Source organism: Rhamphochromis sp. 'chilingali', assembly GCF_963969265.1.
Source record: "Rhamphochromis sp. 'chilingali' genome assembly, chromosome: 19".
NCBI lineage: Eukaryota > Metazoa > Chordata > Actinopteri > Cichliformes > Cichlidae > Rhamphochromis > Rhamphochromis sp. 'chilingali'.
In genome coordinates, this window is record NC_137946.1 from 32,062,760 (window position 1) to 32,088,547 (window position 25,788).

General features: G+C 45.7%; 1 protein-coding gene across 1 annotated transcript in view; it reads right to left on the reverse strand.

Moving 5' to 3' along the window:
- Nucleotides 1-1,953: 1,953 nt before the first annotated feature.
- Nucleotides 1,954-25,788, reverse strand: part of wwc1 (WW and C2 domain containing 1) — a 46,737-nt gene continuing 22,902 nt past the window's right edge. The window contains exons 6-22 of the mRNA XM_080866740.1: nt 23,238-23,367; nt 19,795-19,941; nt 19,450-19,520; nt 18,898-19,143; nt 16,975-17,064; nt 15,353-16,008; nt 11,536-11,653; nt 11,181-11,351; nt 10,547-10,739; nt 10,258-10,350; nt 9,619-9,668; nt 9,300-9,498; nt 8,898-9,068; nt 8,729-8,821; nt 7,436-7,666; nt 7,116-7,234; nt 1,954-7,008 (exon numbers count right to left, since the gene is read on the reverse strand). Coding sequence (XP_080722866.1) covers nt 6,942-7,008; nt 7,116-7,234; nt 7,436-7,666; nt 8,729-8,821; nt 8,898-9,068; nt 9,300-9,498; nt 9,619-9,668; nt 10,258-10,350; nt 10,547-10,739; nt 11,181-11,351; nt 11,536-11,653; nt 15,353-16,008; nt 16,975-17,064; nt 18,898-19,143; nt 19,450-19,520; nt 19,795-19,941; nt 23,238-23,367 — 2,845 coding nt within the window. The 3' untranslated portion in view covers nt 1,954-6,941. The remainder of the gene's footprint in view (nt 7,009-7,115; nt 7,235-7,435; nt 7,667-8,728; nt 8,822-8,897; nt 9,069-9,299; nt 9,499-9,618; nt 9,669-10,257; nt 10,351-10,546; nt 10,740-11,180; nt 11,352-11,535; nt 11,654-15,352; nt 16,009-16,974; nt 17,065-18,897; nt 19,144-19,449; nt 19,521-19,794; nt 19,942-23,237; nt 23,368-25,788) is intronic.

The following is a 25,788-nucleotide window of genomic DNA, read 5'->3' on the forward strand; positions in this document are numbered from 1 at the left end:
CTGTTATCAGAAATGTCAGAAAATGAGCACAATAAGCTGGTGTGTTTGCATGAAGAAAACCTTGGTCTTGAATCTCTTTACCTTTTACTTTGGTTGTAGAGTGACTGGTTTTGTCTCAGGATCAAATCTTTGCTTTTTTGTAGATGATGTGATTCCGCTCATATCAGCTCAACAATACAATGTATTTAAAAAAATAATTTAAAAAATCACTTTTTTTCCTTCTCTCCAGTTAATGACTGGCATGTAGTCCTAAAATTGTCAGCATATAATAAAAGAAAAGGGCCCAAGTCCAGAACCCTGTGGTGTCCCACAGGAGTAATTAAGCTAATTAGACATGCAAGCCAACAATTTAATGCCAAGTTTTCAGATACCAGCATTTTAATAGTCATCTTGAAACCTCTCTTGATCATTAGGATTTCAGAGAAATAAAATTGCCTTTATCATCTCTGCTAGAGCAGGGCGATATGGCCAAAAATATTTATCACGATATATATTTGAAAATTTGCAATAACGATATAACCGACGATATAATTGATGCGAGACAAAATACAACTCCACAACATTACTAGCGCAAAAAGACAACCTTCCATTTATTTTCACTTAAACAAGAAGCTGGTTTTTATGTACATTAAAGCTTTATAAAAATATAACAGTGCAAATGCAAATTCCTTGCTGAAAGTTTAACCAAAAGGCATTTCCAGTAGAAATGGGCTGACACATCCTGAGCATAACCATGTATAATATCCACTGAAGTTAAAAAGAGGTGCTTTGCAACATTAAACTGCAGTGTGCAGTACGCATTTTTCGGACCATAAGGTGCACGGGATTATAAGGCACATTAAGCGAAACAAAGCAGTCAGATAAATCAAACTTTATTAAACTCATTCTTCTTGCTTCCTCCACTTCTGTACCATTGATTCATTAATGTTGAATTCTCTGGCAGCTGCTCTATCCCCATGTTGTTGCAGTATATTAATGACTAACCTCGTATTGTGGATGGATTATCTCAGTTGTTCTCCTGACTGAAGTTTGGTCCGTTTACAGCATCCTGCCATGCGATTGCATTTGTCTCTAACCATGAAGAACCTTCACGTTAACTTTTATAAGTGGAAAAGTGTTAGTGTTCGTCCTCCAGCTTCACTGTTTATGTTATGCTAACATAGCTGTGTCGCTAGCGATCACGTAGCACATCATTATATACTAGCTAGCCCAACTTCAGTAACCCTACAAACGTCACTGCTGTTTAGTTTCCTGTCTTCATTTATGTTGGAAGTGATAGCAGAGCTGTACGTTTGATTTTTTTCAGAAATCTCTCAGTCAGAACATGCAATATCATGCTTAGGTAACTAGCGAAACTAGCGAGCTAACTTCCGCTAGCTTCCTGCTAACTTCTAACTCCGTTAAATGTAATAACTTTTGTTTTCATGTATGCCTGGAAGTTAAACTTTATAGTTACACCTGGTAAAGCAGCAATGCTGATCGTTTTATTAAAGATGAAAGAATTTAGACAGTTTTTAACTCTCAGTGATGCTGCAGTGTTGTTTGACCTGAAGCATACGGAGTTTAGGACCCAGATTACTCCCAGATTTAAGAGCATCTTAGTCCGACAAATATGACAATAACAACGGCCGCTTGCATGTTCTGCAAAAAAATGTGCTTTGTCGTGTATCTGACGGACAAACACCAAACCAGTTCCACATCACTGAAGTTGCACCATTTTTACAAACCAATTCTGGTTCATCTGTTTCACTCAACAATCGGCCATGTGCGTATGAAAACAAAGGCACTGCGCATGCGCGTTTTACTCCCATTCTATCGCGATATTTCATTTTCCTATCGTTGCCTAACATTATACCGGTATTACCGTGAACGGTATAATATGGCCCAGCCCTAATCTCTGCTATCATGGATTTCAGGACAGGAAGAAAAACACACAACACACGAGTAGAAGAGAAGAACTTTTTTTTATATGTTGTGAAACTACAAAACATATCGTTTGTTTTTTGTGCTGGTGAAATATTTACAACTCTGGTCGACAGTACAGTGTCTGAGAATAAAATTCACAGCTTTTCAGGACTCTTACGATAAAAAGGAAAAAAAAAACAAAAAACAAAAAACAAAAAAAAAAAAAAAAAAAAACAGGAAAAAAGCACCCCCCCAAAAAAAAATCAAAAGAAAAAAAAAATCACAGAAGTGCAATAAATACATGCAGTGTGTTTCTCGTAGCCGCCTGCAAACGCATCACCGGGTTTGAACAGATTCATCAGATAAAAGAAACATAAAAGCACAAAAAAAACAAAGATTTGCCTACGTGATGAAGAAGAATCATTTGTGGCTAACAGCATTTGTTTTTAAAAAACCTACATTCCTTCATCCAGATGTTTCAAATAAACGAGTCTTTTTTAATCAGAGGTTAACCGCTGAATTCCTATAGGTCCAACCTACTCGAGGAGACAGAGGACAAACAAAAAACGGCTAATATTAAAAAAATGAAAGTTCCTCCAAGTCTTCTTACACACCCACCGACGGCGGCTCGGTTGGACATTAAACAAAAACATCTCCAGAGCTGCAGTGAACCCGCTGCTCGCCCTGCAGCACGCCCAACTCCGTAACGTTCGTTCAGTTCTCAGTGCGAACAGTCGCCACAAACTGGAATCTACAGCTGATCTGCACTCTGAGAACAACGACGCATTTCTCGTTACCAGCTTTTTTTGATTTATATAAAAAAATACACCAGACGGCGAAAAAAACATGCAAAAGCTCACGAAGTGGTCTGATGAGCAAGTGTATGATTAAAAGTAACTTTTTGTAATTCCCCTCTGCAGACTAACTAAAATGTTCACCACCAGGGGGCAGTGTTTGCTGAATGAGTTGAGCCTTATTTCAATGATAAAAAATGCTCAGTGTGCAGATCAGGTCAAAGCAGCCGTTTCTTCATGTTGTCTTTAGTTAATTTTGGAACATTTACAGTATTTTTTTAAACCCTGAAATTTACATCAAGTACCTTAAAAAGAAAAAAAAAAAACATCTGGCTGCATCTTTACGGTGACATCAGCAGTCTGAGAGTAAACCAAGGGAAGTTTCAGGATGGTATTGACTGGCAGGTGTTAGCTTAGCTTTAGCACCACATGCTAGCAGCTCACTATTTCCAGCGTCTGATTTTCTGTCGTGCCGTAGCAGAGGGTAAAATTACAAAAACACCTCGTGACGAAGGGGTTTGAATCGTTTTACGTCAGAGGACGGGGATCAGCTTTTAAATCTTTGGTTTTGGTCTTTTTCACTGACTGTTCACACTGATGTCGGGCGATGGTGTCAGATTCACATCCTACCGAGGCTCTTTCAGAAGTCATTCGTGTCTCGTTATTTCAATCTTATTACCTTTTTTAAACATACATTCTAGAAAAATATATCTACTCCTACCTGGATGTGGTGGGACTATCTGACGCTTTAATGAGGACTGAAAACACTCACAGAGACTGGGCAGCAACAGGAAGTGGAGATGACGAAGGTAAACGGTCAAATTGGACAATAAAAAAAACCTCAATCATTTCCTAGAGCTGCTGTTTCTCTACACAGAGTTAAAAAAAGAAGAGAGAAACATCTGGAATGACAGCAGCAGCAGCTTGGTTTTCGTCAGCTACGTTCTTCTTTACACGGGGAATGGAAACACGAAGAACAAAATGCACCGACACCATCAGCCTGGTGGCCCAGCAAGAAGGAAAGTCGGACATTCAATAGACAGCCGCTTATTTCTGCATTCAGCAGCTACAGAGTGACAACATCAGGCAGTCACAGGCACTTTAGTGACCATTCAAGGCCCAGCGTTCATTTTTAGCTCCATTTTTGGTCTCCACCACCTGAATAAATCATCTGCTCCATGTTCAGCAGGTAGTTTATAATCCCACATTTTGTAATAATCTAGAATTCATGTTAAATGTTTTCCATGTGAAGAATTTTCCACTTTTTAAATCGTTATTTTGGAGAAGACTTCCTGACACATGCCAGTATGGAGGATCAAAACCGCCAAAATAATAATGGAACAGCAAGCAAATTAATAAATAAATTACAAATGTAAAAAACAACAAAATTCTTCAACATTCAAGGCATTCAATTATAAAATGTAAGACAAATATCTGTTTACTGACCTTCCCTGTATTTCTGCATAAAATTAATTTAAAAATATTAACTCATGTCACATTTTACAAATTAATAAATACCTACATGTATCTATTTTTTCGAACATTTAATGTCATTTTATTATTCACTCAGTCACATATTTTGTTTATTTTGGCACCTTCAATCCTCCATATGCTGAAAAGTAAAAAATTTCCTGTGCCAGATTTCTGTTTGCTTGTTTATGTAAACACTACATTAAACATCAGTTTATATAGAACGTGTCAGGAGTCTTTGGGAGTGACGTTTTTCTAATATTTACCAACTCCTGAGGCTCTTTAGCTGCTCAATGCATCGATAAGTTCACTGAATGTGTCTTCCTCCTCGTTTCAGAGCTTCAAATAGACTGAAACGAGGAGAAAAACAGTTTAAATAACCAGCTGAGGAAAAAAAGGCGACATGCTGAGTTTTGCTGGGGCACCACACTAACACCATCCAACAGTTTTAAGTGCAGAAGGTCCAGTTCTAATAGAACTGAATGCTTCACAAACATCCAGTTACAGGTGGAAACGTGAGGGCAGGAAGTCTGAAATTAAAACTGCAAAAACTGATCAGCCAATCAGAGAGAAGCGCAGGAGCTTATGAAGCAAAGCTGGACTTCCGTCTTCCTATTGGCTGACGACTCAGTTTTTTTTCAGTCGCTTCCAGTCAAACAATCATATGATCAATAACAAGTTCACAGTCATCAGAAATGCGTTTGAGATCACTTCCTGTTCCGACAATCAGAAATCGTTCCAGCGTGAGGCAAAGGTTTCCAGGCGTTTAACTTTCCAAAAACCCACATCAAGTTTTTCTTTTTTCAAACTTCTACCTCAACTTTCTTAAAGTGCAAACTACCCGATCAACTACCTGAGTGTTAGTGCGAGTTAGTGCTGTTTCTACACCGATGTGTTTGTGTGACGAGAGACGATGATTACGGATTACGCTCAGAGCGACGTGTCTCCTCTGAGCTGCTATCGTGCGGCCACGCTGACGTGCTACGACCACCTGTGCCGTCAGCACGACGTCGCTCAGTTTACAGAAAACGTACAGTTTGTGCCAGTGTTTGAAGATGAAGATAATCCTTAAGATTTCAGTCCAGGTCAGTTTGGCAGTAAGCGTGGCAGCTTATTTTTAACTCTTCGACTCACAGAGAGCAGCTATGCTTTAATAACAGTTCAAAAGAATCCTTCTTTATGGCACACTGGACCTCAGTGCAGCCGCTCAGTTAATCCTCTCTGTGAAGGAAGCTGTTTTAGCCCTTCCCCTTTGAGGAAGGCTTTCTTTTGGGTGGAGCCTGAGATGGCCATATTAGGGAAATCCCCTCTGTGTGACATCATATAGAACTAAGAATAAATAAAATGTGTTTGGACAGAATGTTGCAAAATGTTGCCGTCTTCCAGTCCTCTCGTGTATTTTAGTCCGTTTCACTGTTTACAGTACCATTTGTACATGGTACCAATTACTCCTGTATAGTATTTATGTTTATTAGTCTCTAATTCACTTTTTCTTCCTGACTCTTGTGCTGCTGTAACAGGTGAATTTCCTCAGTGATGGATGATTAATAATAAATATGCATCACACAGGAAACCTAAAGAAGTGCGGCGTTAGCTGAACACAAATGCTGCATTTTGGCTCTCTTTGCTCCAGTTTTGGTCTTTGTCACTTTAAAAATCCGGCTCTTATGTTCACAACATAAAAAAAGCAACTTTTAAGTGCCTCATTTTGCAATAAACTGTAGATTTAGTGCATTAAATCTCTTTATAAATGAGCCATAACATGTGATTTGTTGTCTTTTTGGCCTCTGGACTTTACTACGCCCTCCTTACAGTTTAACAGCGTAGTAAAAACCTATTTAATCGACACTGGGCCATAAAAAACTCAAAGGTATGTTTAAGGTTTAAACAGGCACATGAATGACAATTGGACATGATCCAAAAACTTTCTCCTGCCTGATTGGACGGGATATAATCTGAGGTTATTTAACTTTACTTAATCTTTAGCGTCTCCTTAAAATGAATCTGACTGGATGCTTCCTGTTGAAATGCACCCTGGGAGTTGTAGCTGCCCTGCTCTAAGAAACAGCTGCTTGTTTTTTGTTCTGATCATTTAACCAGCAGAAACTTCACGTCTGTGTAGAAAATAACCTGACCTGGATTAAAAATCTTAAGGATTATAACTGCGGCGATTCGTCTGCACAAACATGTTTTAGTGTTTCACTGTTGTTGTGTAGGGAGAGCCGCATTTAAAAACAAATACAAAAATTAAACACTGTGCTGTTTGTCTGCTCAGAAAATACTCTAATAATAAAAAACTAATCCCACATCATCTGAAGGTCAATATTAAATATCTTTAAGTTGCAGCTGAATTTTCCTTTGAGTACCATTTTTGATTTTGTGCCATTTTCAGTACAAAAGTCTTCGTATGCTCATGTGTGACTGTATGATTCTGTGCTGGAATGATTTTAAACACCTACGAGTCTAAGAACAGCCGGTTAGTAACAGGAACAAAAACAAAAGTGGAAACGAGAATAAAAAAGGAAAAAAACAAAAGCTCCAGCAGTGCTATCGCTAATTTACAAACAAAGACTATCCACATTAGAAATGCTGAGCTCTTTAAAATTACTCTCTCCACGGTTTCAAAGGTTTTTTCCTACTTATTATTATTATTATTATCAGTGTTATTTTTATTATTTATTTTAATTCTTCATAATACCGCCAGACGTTTGCTTCGTCGGTGAGGGAACAGCAGGGAACGACTCCGGAAGGAAAATACTTTGAAATGCTTCTCTACACGTCGTCGGCCGGCAGGTCGGGGATGCAGGTCTTCGCTCGTGTGAAGAACGCCATCTTCTCTCTGAAACCACACACAGCAAACAGTGACATCATCATCGTGCGCGATGAGGTCGCCACCTTCAAACTGCCCCACGAATGAATCTGTGGTGGTGACGGTGCTTTTCGTACCTGAAGGTCTGCACCTCGGGGACCTCTTTGCGGCTCTGGCCTCTGATCTTGTGGACGTCCTTGGCTGCGGCCTTCATCATTTTCTCCACCCTCTTCTCCTGCTGCTGCTCCTCTCGAGTCTGAAGAGAACAAAAGCAGAGAGTTTTTATTCCAGCGGGACAACTATACTGTGACAGTAAAAAAAGAAAGAAAGCGCCCTCTGGAGGATTATCTGTTTCATCTGCACATTGAGAGCAAACGAGGACACAGACACTGATTTCACCATGTAACACGTGGACAGAGGCTCCACGGGAGGCCTGGACACTCGGCGGTAAGTTCACCTGTTTCTCGGCCTGCCTGAGGAGCAGCCGGAAGCGTTCGTCTTCTTGGACCCAGGCGGGCAGCTCTTTCTGGCCCTGCTGCCTCGCCTTCTCCAGCTGCGTCTTCAGCTCCCGCAGCACCCGCAGTTCCTGCGCCAGCCGAGCCTGCCGCGTCCGGGACACCTGCAGGTCCAGCTCCAGGTCCAGAGAGGTCCGCAGCAGCCCGTCCAGACCTTTAACGGGTACAGGAGGCTGAGAGAGGATGAAGGGGCGGGGTTAAGTGCCGAGGACAAAACACAAATTTGCTGGAAAATCATCGACTATGAACTGACGAGCTCTTAAAAATGTGACAGACAATCTGACAGAAACTGAACGAGTGCAACAGTAACACCATCGACTTTCTGCCCGCTGCAGCACAAACTCACAACGTCACAGTGCTTCTGCTGCCTGGTTCTGTCAGTCAGACAGGCTGAGTTTGAGCCGAGGGCAAAGAAAGAAAAATGCATAAAGAAACAAACCCAAAGCTAACAGAATCCAAACATCAGGGTGAGGCTGATCTAAACTTAACCAGGGCTGGACCACAGCTCGACGCACACAGTCCTGCTACGTCTGCGCAGGTTTAAGTGCAGCCATCAGCGATGAAGCCTGTAAAGTCCTCGATTTCTGGAGGGGGCTTAAAAGTCACCCGAGTGTTTAATAACACCTCGACCTATTTGCAAATACTGTCACCAACACCTGCTGCCGTGGAGCCCCGAGAGGCCGAAGCTGCTGCCTCGACTTTAAATTAATAGAAACTGGCAAATGTCAGCGCTGCATTAAACATTCAGACGGTCATTAAATATTAAGAGTCGCTTCACTGGGAGTCGTTAGGAGGTTTAAAGCCTCACAAAATGCAAATTGTCTTAATGCGGTCAGCAAATGTGAAGGTATTACTTTCAAGAAGTCGAGAAGCAGGAGGATCAGAAAGACGAGAGAAACCGCACCACTGAAGCTGAAACACGGGACCCGAGCGTCCCGCGGTTCAGCGTGAACAGCCACGCTCACAGGTGAAGGGGGAGGGGCTAAAATGGCTCATTATAGACAGTGCTGCACCGAAGCTCAGTATCAGATAAACTAGGATTATTATGAACTGTGAATCATGCAAAGCTACTTTAGCAGAGTTACTTACTCAACAAATACCAACAAAGCTTCAATGACGAGTCTCACAAAGGAACTACTTTCTTTTGTCTACATCCGCCACACAAAGTAGGCGTGACGCTAGCTAATGTATAATGGTTCTGCAGTGATGTAGAGGTGAGGGGGCGGAGTCTTTACCCTCTTCATGCGCATGCTGCGTCTCTCGGAGGCGTTTCTGACAAACGGGGACTTCTTGGAGAGCGTGGAGCTGTCGCTGTCACTGCGGTTAATCTGCGAGGACAAAATCGAGCGTTTAATGAGGTCGCAGCGTCACCATCGGCGCAAATCCTGCGTAGGTCTCACTTACCCTGCAGATGTACTGGCTCTGAGGTCCGGGCGAGAAGGTCTTGGAGCGGATGATGGTGTTGCCCCTCATGAAGGGGTTCTGCTGGCGGACGTCCGGGCGCCGCTCTTTGGGCCGAACCACGGAGCAGTGATGCAGCGACGGCAGGCTGTCCATGCTCGTCTCCTTGTTCACCTGTAGGAGAGAACCGCAGCGGTAACGAGGACGCTCACCGACCGAGGCGCCGTCACAGTGTTAGTTCTAAAACTGCTTCTGCTTAAAAACAAACTCGAAAAAGGTCCACTGGAACGGGAAGTGATTCTTCTTCTTCCCCTGCTTAAATGTCAGCGTTCCCAATTATCAGAGAAGAAGAACTCTAAACACAAAGCGGCTCGTTGACCTTTAAGCTGAAATAAATGACGTTACCTTCTCTGTGATGGCGGCTGCCGCCACCGCCGTCGGAGGAGGAGGGGGTTTGGGCCCCTTCTCCTCATCTTCCTCCTCCTCTGCTTCCCATTGGCTGCTCTCGGGATAAAACTCATCCTCGTCCTTCAGAGGCCCCGCCCCCTCCGTGCCGTGCCCTTCGTCGTCCTCGAACATGTCCGCCTCCAGAGGCTCGCCATGCCTGATGAAGACCAACCACAGACACTCGTTCTTACTCGCTACGCCACCATCGTCTTCCTCAGACTGAACACGAGGCTCGCTCATAGTTTGCATCACTCAGGTTTTCATCCTCAACACTCACCACTCGTCATCCTCAGGCCCTCCGGCTCGGTCGCCGCTGGAAACGTGAGTCTGAAACACAAACAGTTGCATCAGGACTTTTTAATCCTCCGATCACTTCAAACATTTTTTAGATCATTCAACAACGACATCCCCGTCACACTCGTAACACACACAGCATTTATGTCCCGAACAGTTTTCCACACTGATTGTGCAGCAGTAGAATTCCTCTTATATCCCTACTGCAACCAACATGGCGTCTTACTTTCTATCCCTTTAATCTGATTTATGTATTTAGATTGAAGCTCGGTGATGGATATTCTATTCTATTCTATTGCATTCTATTCTGTCTCACTCACAGCTCCACCTTTAAAGACTTTTTGACCTTTTTATTGACTCGTGTATCAATTTAATGACAGAAATGTGTAAAATTGTAACTGTTACTTTTCCTCTTCCTTCTTCATGTGCGCACAAACGACTTTATTATTATGATCAATATTTCCTCACAGGGACGTTAAACTCATGTTGTGACTCACTGAAAGCATCTAAATGTGAAAAAAGGACATCTGGGAACTAAAATGAGAAGAATTAGTTTTGAATGAAACTGGAGAGGAAACGAAGCACGGCTCATTTCTGGGCCGCTCGCCGGGCTTCTGCTGACCTCGGGCAGGTAGACACGACTCAGCAGGTTGTACCACTTGGTGCACTTCTCCTCCGAACAGCTGACGTCAGCGAGGCTGATCTGAGCTCCCGCCTGCAGCGAGGAAGAGGAGGAAGGGAGTCAGAGAGAGCGTGAGCATGTATTAAACTGTGTGTGACAAGAACCTCGTTAACAGCTGATTAATTAACAGCTGATGACCTTTAACAAACAAACAGTGAGATCCTCGATGATTAGTGAACATTATCTTCTTTTTTTTTTTTTTTACAGTGACGTACGAACTGAAACTAACCAGACACTCTTCGTGGCCCGACTTGCCGGTGTCGCACACGTCCACCCTCAGGGTCTTCTGCCGCAGTGCACTGTGGGATATCTGCATGCCAAACACCTCGTTGAACTCCACGGCGTCTCGAGGTGGCGAGCTGCGTGTTCGGAAGAGGCAGCGAGTGGCCTCCACGCAGGGAAGCACCGCCACGCGTACATACCTGCAGGAGGAAAGGGCAAAGGTCACGCGATGATGTCGCGATGTAAATTACAGACTGTACACTAAAGATGGACGTAGCCTCCATGGCATCAACCTCTGGTTTAGTTTTTTTACTTTGGAGAAAAAGTTTGTTTACTTTTTTATTAACTTTATTACTTCATCACCTAAAGGCGGAGCTAAAGGCGGAGCTAAAGGCGGAGCTGCTTGGCTGTGTTCTGGGATTATACTTACACGTATTTTAGTTTTCTAACGTTCATTATGATCTCAGTAAATAATCATTTTAGTTTTAGATCCGATTCCATAAAACTGCCCCGTAGAAAAGAAAAAACGACCGTATTGAGTTTTTCTGTTGAGCGCCTCAAACACACGGCAGCGTGGCAGAGGCCATTAAACCTGCTGAGATACGTTTGAGGGACAGGAAACACAGACTGAGACTTCGTACATTTTCTGGTCGGTCGGCAGACAGAGGGCGCTGCAGTTGGACAGCTGCATGACGTAGACGGTGAAGCGCCGGTCTCTGGCCTCGTAACGGAAGCCGAGCTGCACCTGAGGGCAGCCGGGCGCCAGGCGGTCCTCGTAGGAGCTCAGCAGGAGGTCAGCGGGGAGGCCGGGTCTGCGGGAAACAGCACGCAGAGTTATTTTAACCTCCAGCTGCAGTTATGGGAAATCCGTCCAATGCCACTCATTTATTAACAAACTGTAACTTTAAATTTCTGAAACAAAGAGCCAGACCAGGAAAAATAAAAGCGTAACAATACGAGGACAAACCTACGACCTCAAATGTAAAACCTTCGTACTTGCGCTCTGACGGCTCGTACACGCCACTGTCGCCGGCGACCGACTCGTCGGACACGGCCGAGGTCACCCCAATCTTCTTTGGCCCCGCCCCCGTCCCTCGCAGCTCCGAAGCTGAGCCTAAAAAAACCAAAAGAAGAGAAATAAATAAATAATTTGATGTGTAATTGTAATCTCCATCAGCTTTGCACGAGTCACAGTTCAAAATCATCCTTCAATAAAGCGCTGAAAAGCAGAAACAGCGACCACGTGTGGCGTCTTTGACTCCCGCTCGTGTTATTTATGTGCAAGTACAAAACTAAAACGTCCAAACTGTAGAGAAAAATGATGAAACCTGAACACGAGTCTATCTGATCCGTGAGCTGAGGTCAATGAAGTGAACCAATCAAACCTGGCCTGGAGCTGCACTGCAAACAACACATTCAAACTAATATAATCAATAATCTGTGGGCTGCATGTGATGTGGACCTGAGAAAGGCTTCAGGCTCGTGTGGCTTCGACCTGATAAGAGCAGGAAACCAGACACCAGGTGCAGCTTTCACCTGAGCCTGACTCTCACTGCCGCTCTCTCATTAACCACACAAAGGTGCAACAAGCTGCAAAAAACGTAAACATGTAAAAAACTGTTTCTTTTTTTATTTGAATTAAACTTTCTTTTTCTCCTCGTCTGACGTTTTCTTGATTGTTAAACACATTATTCAACAACACCGACCGTCACTGAAGTTAAAAGTGTCTCTCGCAGCGGCGTTATTTCATATTTTAACTATTTAAGTGAAACTCAAATAAAGAAGTAAATGGGGGGAGGGAGATGAGGGTGGTAGGGGTCACGTCCAGCAGAGATTTGGGGAATTTTTGCCCATTAAAGCCCTCGTTGCTGGTCCCAGTCAGTCTGACATCATGGCGGGACGTCTGCGAGCTCAGGTGGAGGCAAGAGCGCCACGAAAGACGTCGGAGCCGACAGCAGATCAGGAGAGAGACAAGCCGGTAACAAAAGCAAAGGTAGGTCAGCGCTCAGGTGCAGAAAGGGGCCTGGGAGGGGAGTGAAACGTGAAAACATCACATTCATCGACTCACTCGGTCCTAAAACAAACACGTCAGGCCCACAGGCCCCGCCTGATCCAAAACACAAGACAAGACCCTCAGAAGTGTCCTTCTAAAGCCTGAAAATGTTGCTCTCTCCGGTATTTATGACGTTACGAGGGATCAGAAATAAGAACTGATCAATACACCGGCACCAGGCTATCAGCTGATATCGATATCGTATCAGCATCAATAACAGCCGATAAAAAAAAATGTAAGAGTAGAAGAAGAAACGGGAGAAACATGCGTGAACCGTGTTACAGGTGTTGATGTTGCATAATTTGTCCTGTAGAGGGCGCCCTGCTGCTGCTGCAGGCTGGCACAGCGTAAACGAGCAAACGAGTAATCCAGCAAAACAGGATTAAACCCAGAAAGGACTCGTTAATAACGACACTAACAAGCGTCAGGCAAAGATGTTTGTGTTTTATGTCCCTGAAATGTCCCACATATCGAATGTTTTAGTCGCCAAATACAAACGTCAGCCTAAAAATCCTGCATCTGTCGGCCGCATCAGAAATACAGGAAAAAACCAAATGATTGTACTAGGGCTGCTCGATTATGGCAAAAATGATAATCACGATTATTTTCACTGAAATTGAGATCACGATTATTTGACGATATTTATTTAACCCTTTAAGACCTACTATAGAACCAAGTCCGCCAGAGCTTATATTATTATTTTTTTTACATGTTGTAGTGCCATTTGTGGGAGCATTTCAAGTTGCTATACATCAATACAACTGTTATAGCCCATATTTTAATAATATGTATGCATTAAGTCCATAGTAACAACATTAATTGCAAACAAGTGCAATAAACTACAAAAAAATTGAAAATTGTTTTTGTTTTTTTTACATATATTTCTACTTGGAGAAATTTAAGAGGCTTATCCCTCAAAACTTTAAATACAAAAAAAGTTGCAAAAAATAGTTTACAACAACAGGAAATTTATTTTGAGTGTCTTCATAGTTTTATTTTGGAGATACAGCAATTTTTATATACTGCAGGAAAAACAAAAAAACAATCCTATGATGCAAATTTGCAAAGAAAACAGCAGGTGCATCAAAATAAACTATTTCCAGCAGTGCAATTCAAGTCCTAAGCATCCCAGCAACTATTCAGAAAAGTCAAACATGACTTATAAAAACACCAGTATAGGCTTTTAAGGCCTACAAGTAAAAAACTAGATTTTCTGCGAAAATGACGTCACTTCTGGTTTCGGGCAGGAAATGCGATAGTTCCCGTTGACGTCTTTTCCAAAGTGGGAAGTGTTAAGAACAGCTGATGGATCGGCAAAGCGTGTTTCTGGAATATTATGTTTTTGTTGCTGCAAGTGCTTTTTATGCACTTTTTGCAAAGCTTTATGTGGAAGGAAACCGTGACCGAGGACAAGCTGATGGCATCAGATGTAAGTACAACTCCTCCGGTTTCATATGCAAAACAAATTATTGCGCTAGCTTACACGGTTCAGGTTCTACAGGGATTTAAAAATGGTTAAGCAAAACGGAGCGTGCTGCTCTGACGGCTTTAAAGGGTTAACAATAACAATGTATTGAATAATGACTTTAAAAAAGAATATAAAATAGTGTGCAAATACTGATAACAGTGCAAATGTTTGCAATATAAGAAATAAATGAAAAATGTAAACTTTGCAGTGTTGCTCTGTGGTGCAGCTACTACATCCTAGCAAAGTTTACACACTGTGTCTACTTGATCCACGTCTGACTCCGCGAACCCACAATGTTTCCACACCACTGAAGTTTTGTTTTTTTACCTCTCTTTTCAACCAACAGCAGTCACTCTCCTCTCCAAATAACTTCTGCTTAGCTTTCCGAGCTTCCCTCGGGTCCTCTTAATTGTTGTGACGCGTGTTCGAAATGGAGAGCGGTGCGCTCGATTTACCACACGGAGCAGCGCGAGAGTAAAGCATGAGGGAGGAGCTAATAATCGGCTCAGTCGTTTTTAATGATCGTTGAAAGCCCAGATCGTAATCGTGATTAAAATTCGATTAATTGAGCAGCCCTAGATTGTACTGAGAGGATGTAGGAGGAGGAGATGAAATATCATAAAAAGTCTTTTTTTAAAGACTGAACTGATTTACCTGGAAAAAAAGTTTTTCAATTATTTAGTTTTAAAATGAATAAAAGTCAAAATTATACCTGAAAAATTAAACTGGAGCAATGAAGCGATCACAGCGATCACGTCTCCTGATGCAGAGAACGAGCTTCAGACTGAACAGCTGCAACCCTAAACCCTCCAGACCTTCACCTCCACCCTCCTCATCGCTGCCAGCAGCCGTCAGGTGTCACACACAGTATTAGATTCCTCATCACGCACACTGAGAGGAGGAGGATTCCTGGAGTCGGGCTTTCTAATAAAGCTTTTTCTCTGAAGTCAAGAGCGGCCTCTGTCACAGCGACTCGTTCCTGACTATGTTTTACAAGTCAGACCTGACTGCTGAGCGGCTGAGAGGCTCCACAGGTCTGATGAAGAGTCACGTTTCCACTCAAACACGCAGCTTTCATTCTAGTTTCTGATGGCGGGCAGTTATAAAGACGGCTCGCTGTCACCTTAGCAACACTGAGGATTAGACGTGCTTCCAGTTCTTGAAGCCTGAGGAGTTCGTGTGATTGCTGATGCAGCAGGACTCAAAGTGAAACCAGAATCAGTGACTGGGATCAACAACGACTAAAAACATCAGACAGATCGTGCTGTGTAATCGTGCTGCTTCCTGTTTACCTTTGACCTCCTCGCCCAGCCTGCCGTGGTGGTTCTGCTTCTCCTCCGGACCTCCCTGCTCCTCCTGACGCTGCTCCTCAGAGTCCAGCCTGAGCTCCAGCTCGGCCAGCCTGCTGTGGAGCTCCAGGTCGAGGCCCAACCCGGAGCCCCCCGACTGGCCCGCGAACGTCTCGCCTGACAGGAAGGTAGCGTCCGTGACCAGGGGCGAGCACGGCGGAGACAGCGAGGAGAGAGACGAGCGCGGGGATAAGGAGTTCATTGAGCGCGGGGTTTCTGACAGTTTGAGGGCCTGGATCCTGGAAGGCTCCGCCCCCACGCCAGCCCCTGTGCCTCCTCCAGTGTCTCCTCCGGTGCCTCCCGACTTGCTCTGGGGTCTCCCGGCGTCTTTTGTGCCGCTGCCGGTCACCACCTCGTGCTCGTGTATGGTGGTGATGGAGCTGGAGGGCCGGTACCCTCCCTGGACGCCCTCCTGCAGGAGGCTGTCCAGCTTGTTCTGGAAGTCCGGGTCGGCCAGCTCCGGCTGCTCCAGGTAGATGTCGGTGAAGCTGAGGGAGGAGGTGGAGCCAAGGCTGGAGGTGGTGGCCAGCGAGCCGCGGCTGGAGGTCAGAGAGCCTCGACTGCTGCCGGACGAACAGGAGAGGGTGCTGGCCGACAGGCTGAGGAGGAAGAGGGAGGAAGTTAACCACAGACACAATGACGCGTGAGTCGGCCGATCGGTGCAATCGTGTCAACGTTGGAGCGCGAGTCTGTTCACCTGCATCTACAAACACAAGTCCGTTTCTCGTATCTGCGGCGCTACGTCTCAAACGTTAACCCGCTGCTCGGCTTCATTATGATTTCAAAAACATATTTAAAGAGTCTTGGTTGACGTTTGTTTGCTTTGCTTCTTTTCTTTGAATAATTGAAACGACTGTGGACAATAAAACCCGTTTTTTGACTTCTTCGTGATAAATAAAAGTCGTCCTCGTCGCTCCACCTCGGCCTCTGGACGACGAGCTAATTAAAGCGTGACGGCTCGTTGACACGGACGCGGCGCACTTCCTGTCCTGTTACATCCACCAAACTCGGGAGGAGACGGAGAAGCCGACAGCGCTCAACTTGTGGTGTTGAGCTTCATACGGCACTGATTTTATATGAGCAGAATAACAACACAAACGCTTTCATCCGTGGGAAACGTTCGGCCGCTAAAGGTCGAATATTTCCATCTGTCGACCGCCCGCTGAGAGCGAGCAGAGAGAAATCTGTCCCACCAACGAGAAACAAACCACGACACAAACATTTAACAAAAACACTTCTGCTCCACTGATCCACATCATTTTTCTGCATCCTTATTTCTACTTCATGTCTTTTTATAAATAAGGTCTTAAAATGAGTGACACAGAGCACAGAGTCCGTTTTACGTTCCCTTATTTAACGCACTTTTATGTACTTCCTGTTATTTCTGCCCATTTGGTTTAACATATTCAATGCCTGATTCTGTCTTGAGCCTTTATTTTGAAAAAAAAACTGTGGAAACTGAAACTTCAGTCTCACTTCTGCAGATTCTTCCATCATTCTCTGAGTAATCGTAAACTTTAAAGACGTGTTAATTATCTTTAATGAGCTCAACGAGAAGCACGAACCTCTTGAGCTGCGTGTGCAGCATGGTGGCGAGGCGAACGTTCTCCTCCAGCTCTCTGACCAGCTTGTTCCTCTTGCAGTGAAGACGAAGCCTGAAACAACAAGAACACAAAGACGCCGTTTAGTTTCTGCAGTACAGAAACAAATCGATGCCGACAGCAGCTCCTGAACGCCACACAATCTGCAGCAGTTAAGGAGATCTACAGCCTCGGTGCAAACAGACGTCTCCCTTTTACACATTTTTATTTAAACCTCTGACTCCTCGCCATCAGGATCAGGACACCATGGAGACACTGCCATCTTCTCTCCGCATGTTAACAACCCCTGCAGCAGGGTGACGTCCTCCCCGAGGCCGCTTACAGCAGGTCGAGGTCTTTCTCCGTCCTCTCGCCACCGTCTTATCACAATAAAGCTAGGACATCTTTTATTTACAGTGTGTGCTTCTCCACCAAAGGCATTCAGATAGTTTTAACTAGTAAATGTGCATTAAGGACATTTCAGGAGCTGTTAAAGGAGCTGCAGAAACCCTGCTGTCCACATGGAGGCAGACCTGAGCAACACTCAGACTGAACCGCCCAAAATCTTTAACCAGAACCTGCAGGTGTGTGTGTGTGTGTGTGTGTGCGCGCGAGTGTGTGTGTGAGTGAGTGTGTGCGAGTGTGTGTGCGAGTGTGTGTGCGAGTGTGTGTGTGTGAGTGTGTGTGTGCGAGTGTGTGTGAGTGAGTGTGTGTGAGTGAGTGTGTGTGAGTGAGTGAGTGAGCGAGTGTGTGTGCGAGTGTGTGTGTGCGAGTGTGTGTGTGAGTGAGTGTGTGTGAGTGAGTGAGTGAGTGAGTGAGTGTGCGAGTGAGTGTGTGTGTGTGTGTGTGCGAGTGTGTGTGTGCGAGTGAGTGTGTGTGAGTGAGTGTGTGTGAGTGAGTGTGTGTGAGTGAGTGAGTGAGTGAGTGAGTGAGTGTGTGTAAGGGGGGGAGAAGGTGGACTAAAAGAGGTTCTTGTTCTTTGTGTAGCCTCTCAGGTTACAGGAACAGGAGACGCGACACAAAGAGAGTCTGAGCTCAGGTAGAGTCTGACCTGAACAGGAACAACAGGAGTCCTGTTGGAGGATGAGGAGGAGGGGGGGGGGGGGGGGGGGGGGGGTGTCTGTGGTATTCAGGAAATGTGAAAGTGGTGCTACGAGGCTAGGAGGGATGCAAGGGACTGATGATGATGATGAGGAGGAGATACTTTATGCTCTTTGGGGAGGGCTGACGTCTGTAAAGGTCAGCTGCATCACCAGCTGGTAAGGACATAATGACGCTGTTTACACACACCTGTCATCACCTCTGACCTCCTTTACGCTGCAGCTGCTTTTTAGTTTCTGCAGATGCGTTCAGGAACTGAACCAGCAGGTGATTGATGAGGCGCTGCCGTACCATCGGGCTCTTCGTACAGGTCGCCACCGCGGATCGGCTCCCGGCCCCGCACCCTCTGCAAGTGCACGAGGTTCCTCATCGCTGCACCGTGCATGACGAGCAAAGGTAAATCACTCCCCGCTGGAGTTGCATAACACACTGAAGCTTGCGACTTTGTGCTTTTTATACTGCCTCCAGATTACAGGAGGTACACCGAGTCCTGCTGCAGCAAACCACAGGAGGAGGAACGGTTATCCGAGCACGGCGAGAAAATACAAATGTCACACAGCAGGACGCTGACAACCTGCAGAGTATAACCTGCAAACCCAGACGCTCCCTGAACGCATCACACACAAACAAAGTTTTGGTAAAGTGCGTTTTCACACTAACGACTGGAACCGAATCCTGGTTCTAAAAGTCAGGAAAAAATGAAAGCCGCGGTGTCAGGGCGACGTTTCTCTGGGTTTTGAACTGTGATTTGTAGCATCAGCGCTCACCCTGCAGCACACGTTCTCATTACAGTCGTACATTAATCACCTTTCGGTCAGCGCCTTGCTCTGGTTGTCTCTGGCGGCCTGCAGGTCTCGCTCCAGCCGCTTCTTCTCGGACTCCAGCTTTTCTGCGTCGTTGGGCTGCAGCCGCTGCCGCGGGCTGATGTACTGCAGCTCCTTCAGAAGCTCCTCCTTCTCGTTGATGAGGATGAGGCGGTCCCGCTCCGGGTCCAGCAGCCCCGGCCACGCCTCGCTGTCCAGTTTGGCGATCTGCACCTCGATGGTGGCGATCCTGGGAGAGGAAACGAAGGAAACAGTTTCAGCTTTTTCAACAGAAATCGTCGTTCCAGCCATAAACAAACGTAACACTTTAAAATCACCTTTAAGCCCAGAATCAGGCAGATTATCAGGAGCAAACAGACTTTAAATGCACCGCAACGTCTCGCTAGTTTGATTAAATCTCACATTTTTGTGCTGAAGATCAGACTTTTTCATCTCAGAGATTCTGAGGGGTTTCCTTCTAGTATCCACCTCCAGCCTCATCATTATCTAAGCTCTACATTTGAATCAGCTGACAGTGTGAGAGACAGACGGTTACCTTCTCTTGGCCTCCTCGTACTTCAGGCTCACACGAACCTTCTCGGCCAGTTTGTTGCTGCTGGTCATGAACTGAATGAAAACAAACGAAACAGCACGATGGAGGTTAAAACTCAACGTTTTACTGACAACACTCATTGAAAACTGTGGACAGTGTGAGATTCCACTTCCACTAATGTTCCACAACAACAGCGTTCGACCATCTTGACACACCAAAGAAGAAGAAAATAATAAAGAAACTAGCTGTGGAGTTATAAGTACACTGGATTATATTTGACAATTAATTATGGCGAACAGTCATAATCAACGAGTTCGTGCCCTGGACGCGCTCCGGCTCGGGGCTTACCTCGGCGGGGATGTCAGTCTGCGAGCTGGCGTCGGAGTAGAGCCGCGGGACGGACAGGTCGGAGTTTGCAAGCGAGGTGCTGCTGCCCCACAGCTCCTGCTGCGAGCCCGAGTCCAGCCGGAAGCCGTCCTTCAGCACCGCCAGTTTCTGCAGGAACACGAGACAAACAGAGAGGGCGCCGAAGGTCACAGCACGAACCGCAGCGAGGAAAGAGGCGCAGAATCACGACAGCATCGCAGAACGCTTAACAGCCACCATCATCATTATTGTTACTATTATAAACCTTTAAAACCTGCGCATATATTAAGTGAATTACAATTTATATTTGTGATTTATTACATTATTTCAGTATAAAAATCACAGAAATAAGACCATCGGATTCCACCTGCGTGAGGGTGTCAGTCAAATGTTTGTGAGCCCGACATTCCTTTCAAATGCTCTGACCTTTGCCCTCGAGTCGTATTCGATCATCGAGGAACTGAAGCTGAGAATAATTTATGAACTGCAGCCTGTTTGCACAGAGCCACTCAGTGAACGCCGCTCAGGGCAAAGGGCAGGCGTGAAGGAGCGACTCCTGAAAGTGAAAAAGGAGACGCTGCTTCTGTGTTTGCGCTGCAGCCGCCAAAGCTGCCGCGTTCCCTTTCATCTTTACGACCACGATGAAGTCTGCGGTTGGTTTTGAAGTGTGCTGAGGATTGCAGCTTATCCCCGCTTTTATATGGAGCAGAAAAATAACACTACACCTCCATCATTACAGCATTTACAGTCCCACAGTTTTATCTGCAGCTCCATTAACGCGTGAAACGCTTTAAATCAGCTTCTCTGCAGATCTGTCAGCTGAATGTTGGTGCTACCAAATCTCCAGTTTAACCACCTCCCGAAGGCGTTGGACTGGATTCAGATGTGGGGACTGAGGAGGTCACTGATCTCCTGCCCCGTCCTCCTGCAGTCAGCCGTGAAGAGCCGAGAACAAACCAACACGACCGGACGACTGGGCGGGACTGAGGTATCCAACGAGTGCCTCCCCAGACCTTCACTGATCCACCAAACCGGTCACGCTGAACGACGGTACAGGCAGCGGAACGTTCTGCAGACCCTCCCACGTCTGACACATGTGCTCAGGGTGTGGCCTCTGCAGGGTCCAGGTCACCTCACGCTAACAGCAGTGAAAAGACATCAGTGTGAAACTGTCCCTGTGGGGTTTGTGTCATCATTGCCCCTCTGGTGCACCTTGTTAACGTCATTCAGGCCAAAGCAGCTGAACCTGATCAACACCCCCCTCTGATACTAACTGATGACATCAGACTTCATGCAGTACTCCGATAGAACAGGATTCCTTTAATATTTGTGTATATACTCATATTCAGAAATAAATGTGTGGTTGTTGACATGCAGATATACGATGTGAACACACAGGAACAGACAGCCTGACAGACGGAGCTGTCAGCTGCAGATGGTAGAGGGGGAGGAGGAGGGAGACGGACAGAAGGAGGAAGGCAGCAGATTATTTATTATTGAAGACACTTTCCTCCTCCTACCTCCGAAGCAATCTGCAGTCACAGCACACCTGACGGTTTCCATCTTTATGTGCGTCGCAGTGAATTTTTACAATGATGCACTTCAAATGCACACGTCTGCACCCTCAGCTCCGTAAATTACCACCGCATACGTTTTCAAGTCGTTGCATCAGAGCCCAAAAAACGACACATCAAACACTCGAAGTTCGTCTCAGTGCACACCTGTAAACAAACCCTCATCCTCTTCATGCAACTTTAATCCCCCTGCAGCCGTGGAGGAAATATGGACGAGTTAATGCTGTAATGAAAGGACGTGGAGGAGCGAATGGGTGCCGGGAGATACCGGCGTAGGTCGCCATGAGGCCGTCATTCATGCAAAACAGAGAGCTGCAACCTGAAGCTGTGGGAGAAGAAAAGCAGACCGAGCGGCCTTTAAACGGCTCGACACACATGACGGCCTGCAGGCTTTTTAAAAGTCACTTCAGCGTGAGTCACTGTGTACATAAGATACAGTACATGAAAACAAGATAACAGAGAGCCTGGAGCTGAAGCTACACTTCAGGACTCGAAACCTCTTTAAAAATGCCTTAGATTAAAATTAGGATCAACTTTTTGTGCAAACACTGATACCAGTTTAATATTAACAGCGAGGAAGAATGAAAGCTTTGTTCACGTTAACGATAATTAAACACGTCCGTTTGCTCCTCGAGCATTTCAGCAGCAGCTTTAACCACCGACTTCTCCGCGAGTCAACCGAGCTTTCCATCTCTGTAATCCAGCCCGCCGTCTTCTTTTTACCTTCAGGTTCCTGCCGCCGTTATCACCCCGGTCCCGTGGTCACCAACGGGTGGATCGCGGTCCAGGTCTGGACCCATCTTTACAGGCCCAAGTTATTTTAATCTTTTGTCTTTATGTTGGTGTACGTACAGACGAATGCTTTCTAACTGTGCCCATGTGATGCTGCTCGGCCAATCACATCAATTACAGAGTGAAAACAGAAAAACAGGAAGCAGCTGAGCTAGTTCACTGTAAATGCATCTGATGGAATGAATAAAACCTTAGAGGAGCCTCTCCTCATCATTTAAATGTATGTTCTTTGTTGTATTTGACAGCTCGACTGCACGCAGAAACTGAATTCTTTAAGGCTGTTTTCCTCTAACCGGACCTCCTTAAATCGTAGCTGGATCCCCTTCCTTTGGCCGAGCTGGGTCTAACCCTCAGACACTTGTATTTTTAATGCTTTACGTGAGCGCTGACGTACCAGCCCGACGTTGCCTCGCGGTTTTAACGGCGTCAGTCTCTCCCACTTTACGATGACGTAAACAGCTGCACCGCAGACGTTCAGACGTTCTCTTACAGAGTGAGAAATGCCAATCACATTACTGCGATACAGAATGACACCTGATCGTTTTTTTATCGATGCCTTTGACTGAACTCACACGGCGTCTGCTCCACGAACACTTTAAGACCATCGCCTCTGTCCTCGTCATCATGTGACACACGTGCACAGCTGTAAGATGAACATACACGATGCTCCCAGCTCGTCTAAACTGAACTCAAACCTTTAACCAAGCCAAGCAAGGTCCTGCGTCCAAAAGTTCAGCTGCACATTAACATCGAGTGCCCTCCTGTCGATGAACGAAAGGAGGAAGAAAGACGATCCAAACACCGGCGTGAAGCACATAGAGTCAAGGTAGCTCTGTGGTTTTATTTTGAAAGGTCACGCTCTGCTGAAACATCCTCACAGCTGTCTGATGTTTTTAACCGTTTATTGGTCCAAACTGCTTCTTCACGCAGGTCGAGGTAGATTTATCATCTCTCCAGACGTCCCAGAGTAACTGTTAAGCCTTAAATAAGCCATAAATTACACGTGAAGCCTACTGAGAGTGTAAATGTGAGAAGTCCAGGCTTCCAACCCAGGTTTACCTGCATGAGCTCCTGCTTCTCCTTCTCCCCGGAGCTGATGGCGTCGCGGATGGAGCGCACCTCGCTGAGGATGGCCTGGGCCTCCTGCAGCCTGTAACCGGACGGGCTGTTGGACACCTTCTGGTCGATCCTGGAGGAGGAAGAGAAAGAGGAGGAGGTCAGTTAGGATTCAGATTGAAAACCAAGTGAGCAGATGTTTGTTCACTTAGCGGCGCTTTGATACAGGGCCAGAGGAAGCTGCTCAGCGCGAGCACGTCACTCAGCAGTCTTCTCACCTTCGTGGTTTCCAGTAAAAACACGTCATTCAACATCTATCGGCTCTGACTTTTTACTCTTTGTGGCGGAGCGATACACATCGAGTGTAAATGTCAGGGACGAGGTTTGGATTCCACTCATGACTGTAAATCGAGCTCCGATGAACCGAGCTTTGATTTTTCCCCCAGTTTCGGGTACGTCGCGCCCCACAGGTGACCTCAAGTGAGTCAGAACTGAGGAAGCCGACAGGGCCGCGTTCTGACATTAAATCGGAATAATTGTGTGAAAATACGGTCAGGATGTTCTCCCACAGCCGTCCTTTCTCACAGGCATCACAAGCTCAAACGCAACCTTACTGCCCTGCAAAAAATACCATTTACTACGCCATAAATGTGCAACAGTCTTGTATAATTTAGATGGATTCATGAATCCCACGCCTTGTTTCAGATTAAAAGACTCTTCCAGCTCTACTGGTGAACTCATAACTGTCACTGGTATGAATGAGTCACCAGTTTATCAGCTAACGTGTAATCAGGCTGTTGACTACATCAAACCCTCTGCAGGAAATGGTGTGCGGTTTAGGCGCAGGAGCGTCGACCCGGACAGACACGCACGCGCCTCCGGTGGCCGGTCTCTGAATCGCTCAGGGAGGCGGATGAGGTCCAAGCTTCGCCTCGCTGGGTTTTTATTTGTTTCTGTTTGTTTTTGCTGTGAAACAGCTGATGGGACAGATGTTTTCAGGACGCGAGTGAGTGTTTAATCCCTCCTCTAATCGGCCCACAGACCTTTCAAATATGATGGATGATTTATTCTATATTTTAATGAGAAATTAAAAATAACAACACGCTCAGTCGTGGTTGATATTTTAAAAACCGAGCAGTCAGTGGAACGTGTCAGTAATTCCAACTCTAACTACGACGAGGGTCGACTGTTGGTTCAGGTGAGACGCAGGATCCCTGTCACGGCTGCGAGTGCAGCTTGGCTGCGCTCGGAGACGGCGGCAGCAGCCGTGTAAAGCCCGTCATCGGTAAGTCATTCATGCATCTGAACAACCGGCCCGTCCACATTCTTCAGAGAGGGAAGAGGGGAGGGAGGATCGGGCCGAGAGGGAGGGAGGGAGCGAGGGACAAAACAAGGTAGAGCAGGAATGAGGAAGCGAGCAGGGAGGGAGGCACTTGTCTGTAACAGGCCGAGGGGACGAGTACCGTAATTGTCGGGCTATAAGCCGCTACTTTTTGCACAAGCTTTGAACCCTGCGGCTTTTAGTCAGGTGCGGCTTTTCTATGGATTGTCCATGATTTTTGTGATATCGTAAGACGATTTGTTTTGTGTGTTCCGCTGTTGTACGGCACTACGTTGCCTGGCGGAAGGATCGGGGTTCAAGAGTGGTATGTTAGTCACATGTCCGTCCGCCAGGCAACGTAGTGCCGTACGAAGTAGCACGAAAAACAAACTTCAAAGTATCGCTACGCATTCAGCGGGAGGCGTGGATGACGAGCGGCGATAAACTTGCGAAAAGCAAGTTATGCTCAACTCCACCGGTGGATTCTGACAGCGTGGAAAAGTGTGAAAACATCCACGATCACCAACGGATTTTGAAGGGCTGGACTCCTGCATGATGGAGAGGAGGACACCGCCACGGCCCTTCTGAGGGTGTTCGACTCTGACACTGACAACGAGGATTTCTTTGGTTTTGAAAGTGACAACGAAGGAAAGAAGCTGAGAGTGGATGATGAAGCCACCCTGAGCCTGTTCGTTTCCGACATTGGAGGAGAGGACTTTGGTGGTTTTAGAGCGCAGGAAGAAGAGAAAGATGGTGAATGACTGACTTTTCTTCTTGTTAAAGCCGTGTCACTGCACCTGAGCCTAAAAGGTAGTCCGAATCTATTTTTCTGGTGTGCTGTAGGTTACTGTTATGTACTACATGTGCAAATATGTACCCATAACTTGTTTTTCAAAATATTAATAAAAGGGGTGTGTCTCCAAACAGCCATCTCTTTCCTGACAATTCGCTTTGTGCATATTCTCTTACATATGATGAGTCAACATTGAAACACCTGCGGCCTTTAGTCAGGTGCGGCTAATGTATGTACAAAACAGGATTTTCCCCTGATTTTAGCTTGTGCGGCTAATATTCAGGTGCGCTTTGTAGTCCGGGAAATACGGTAATCCTCTGAAATCCCTCTCAGACATGGACTCATGTTCACTGAAAGCAGCGCTTCAGATCTAAACGTGCACACACACACACACACACACACACAGATATATATATAATTTATACAGGAGAGGAGTGTTT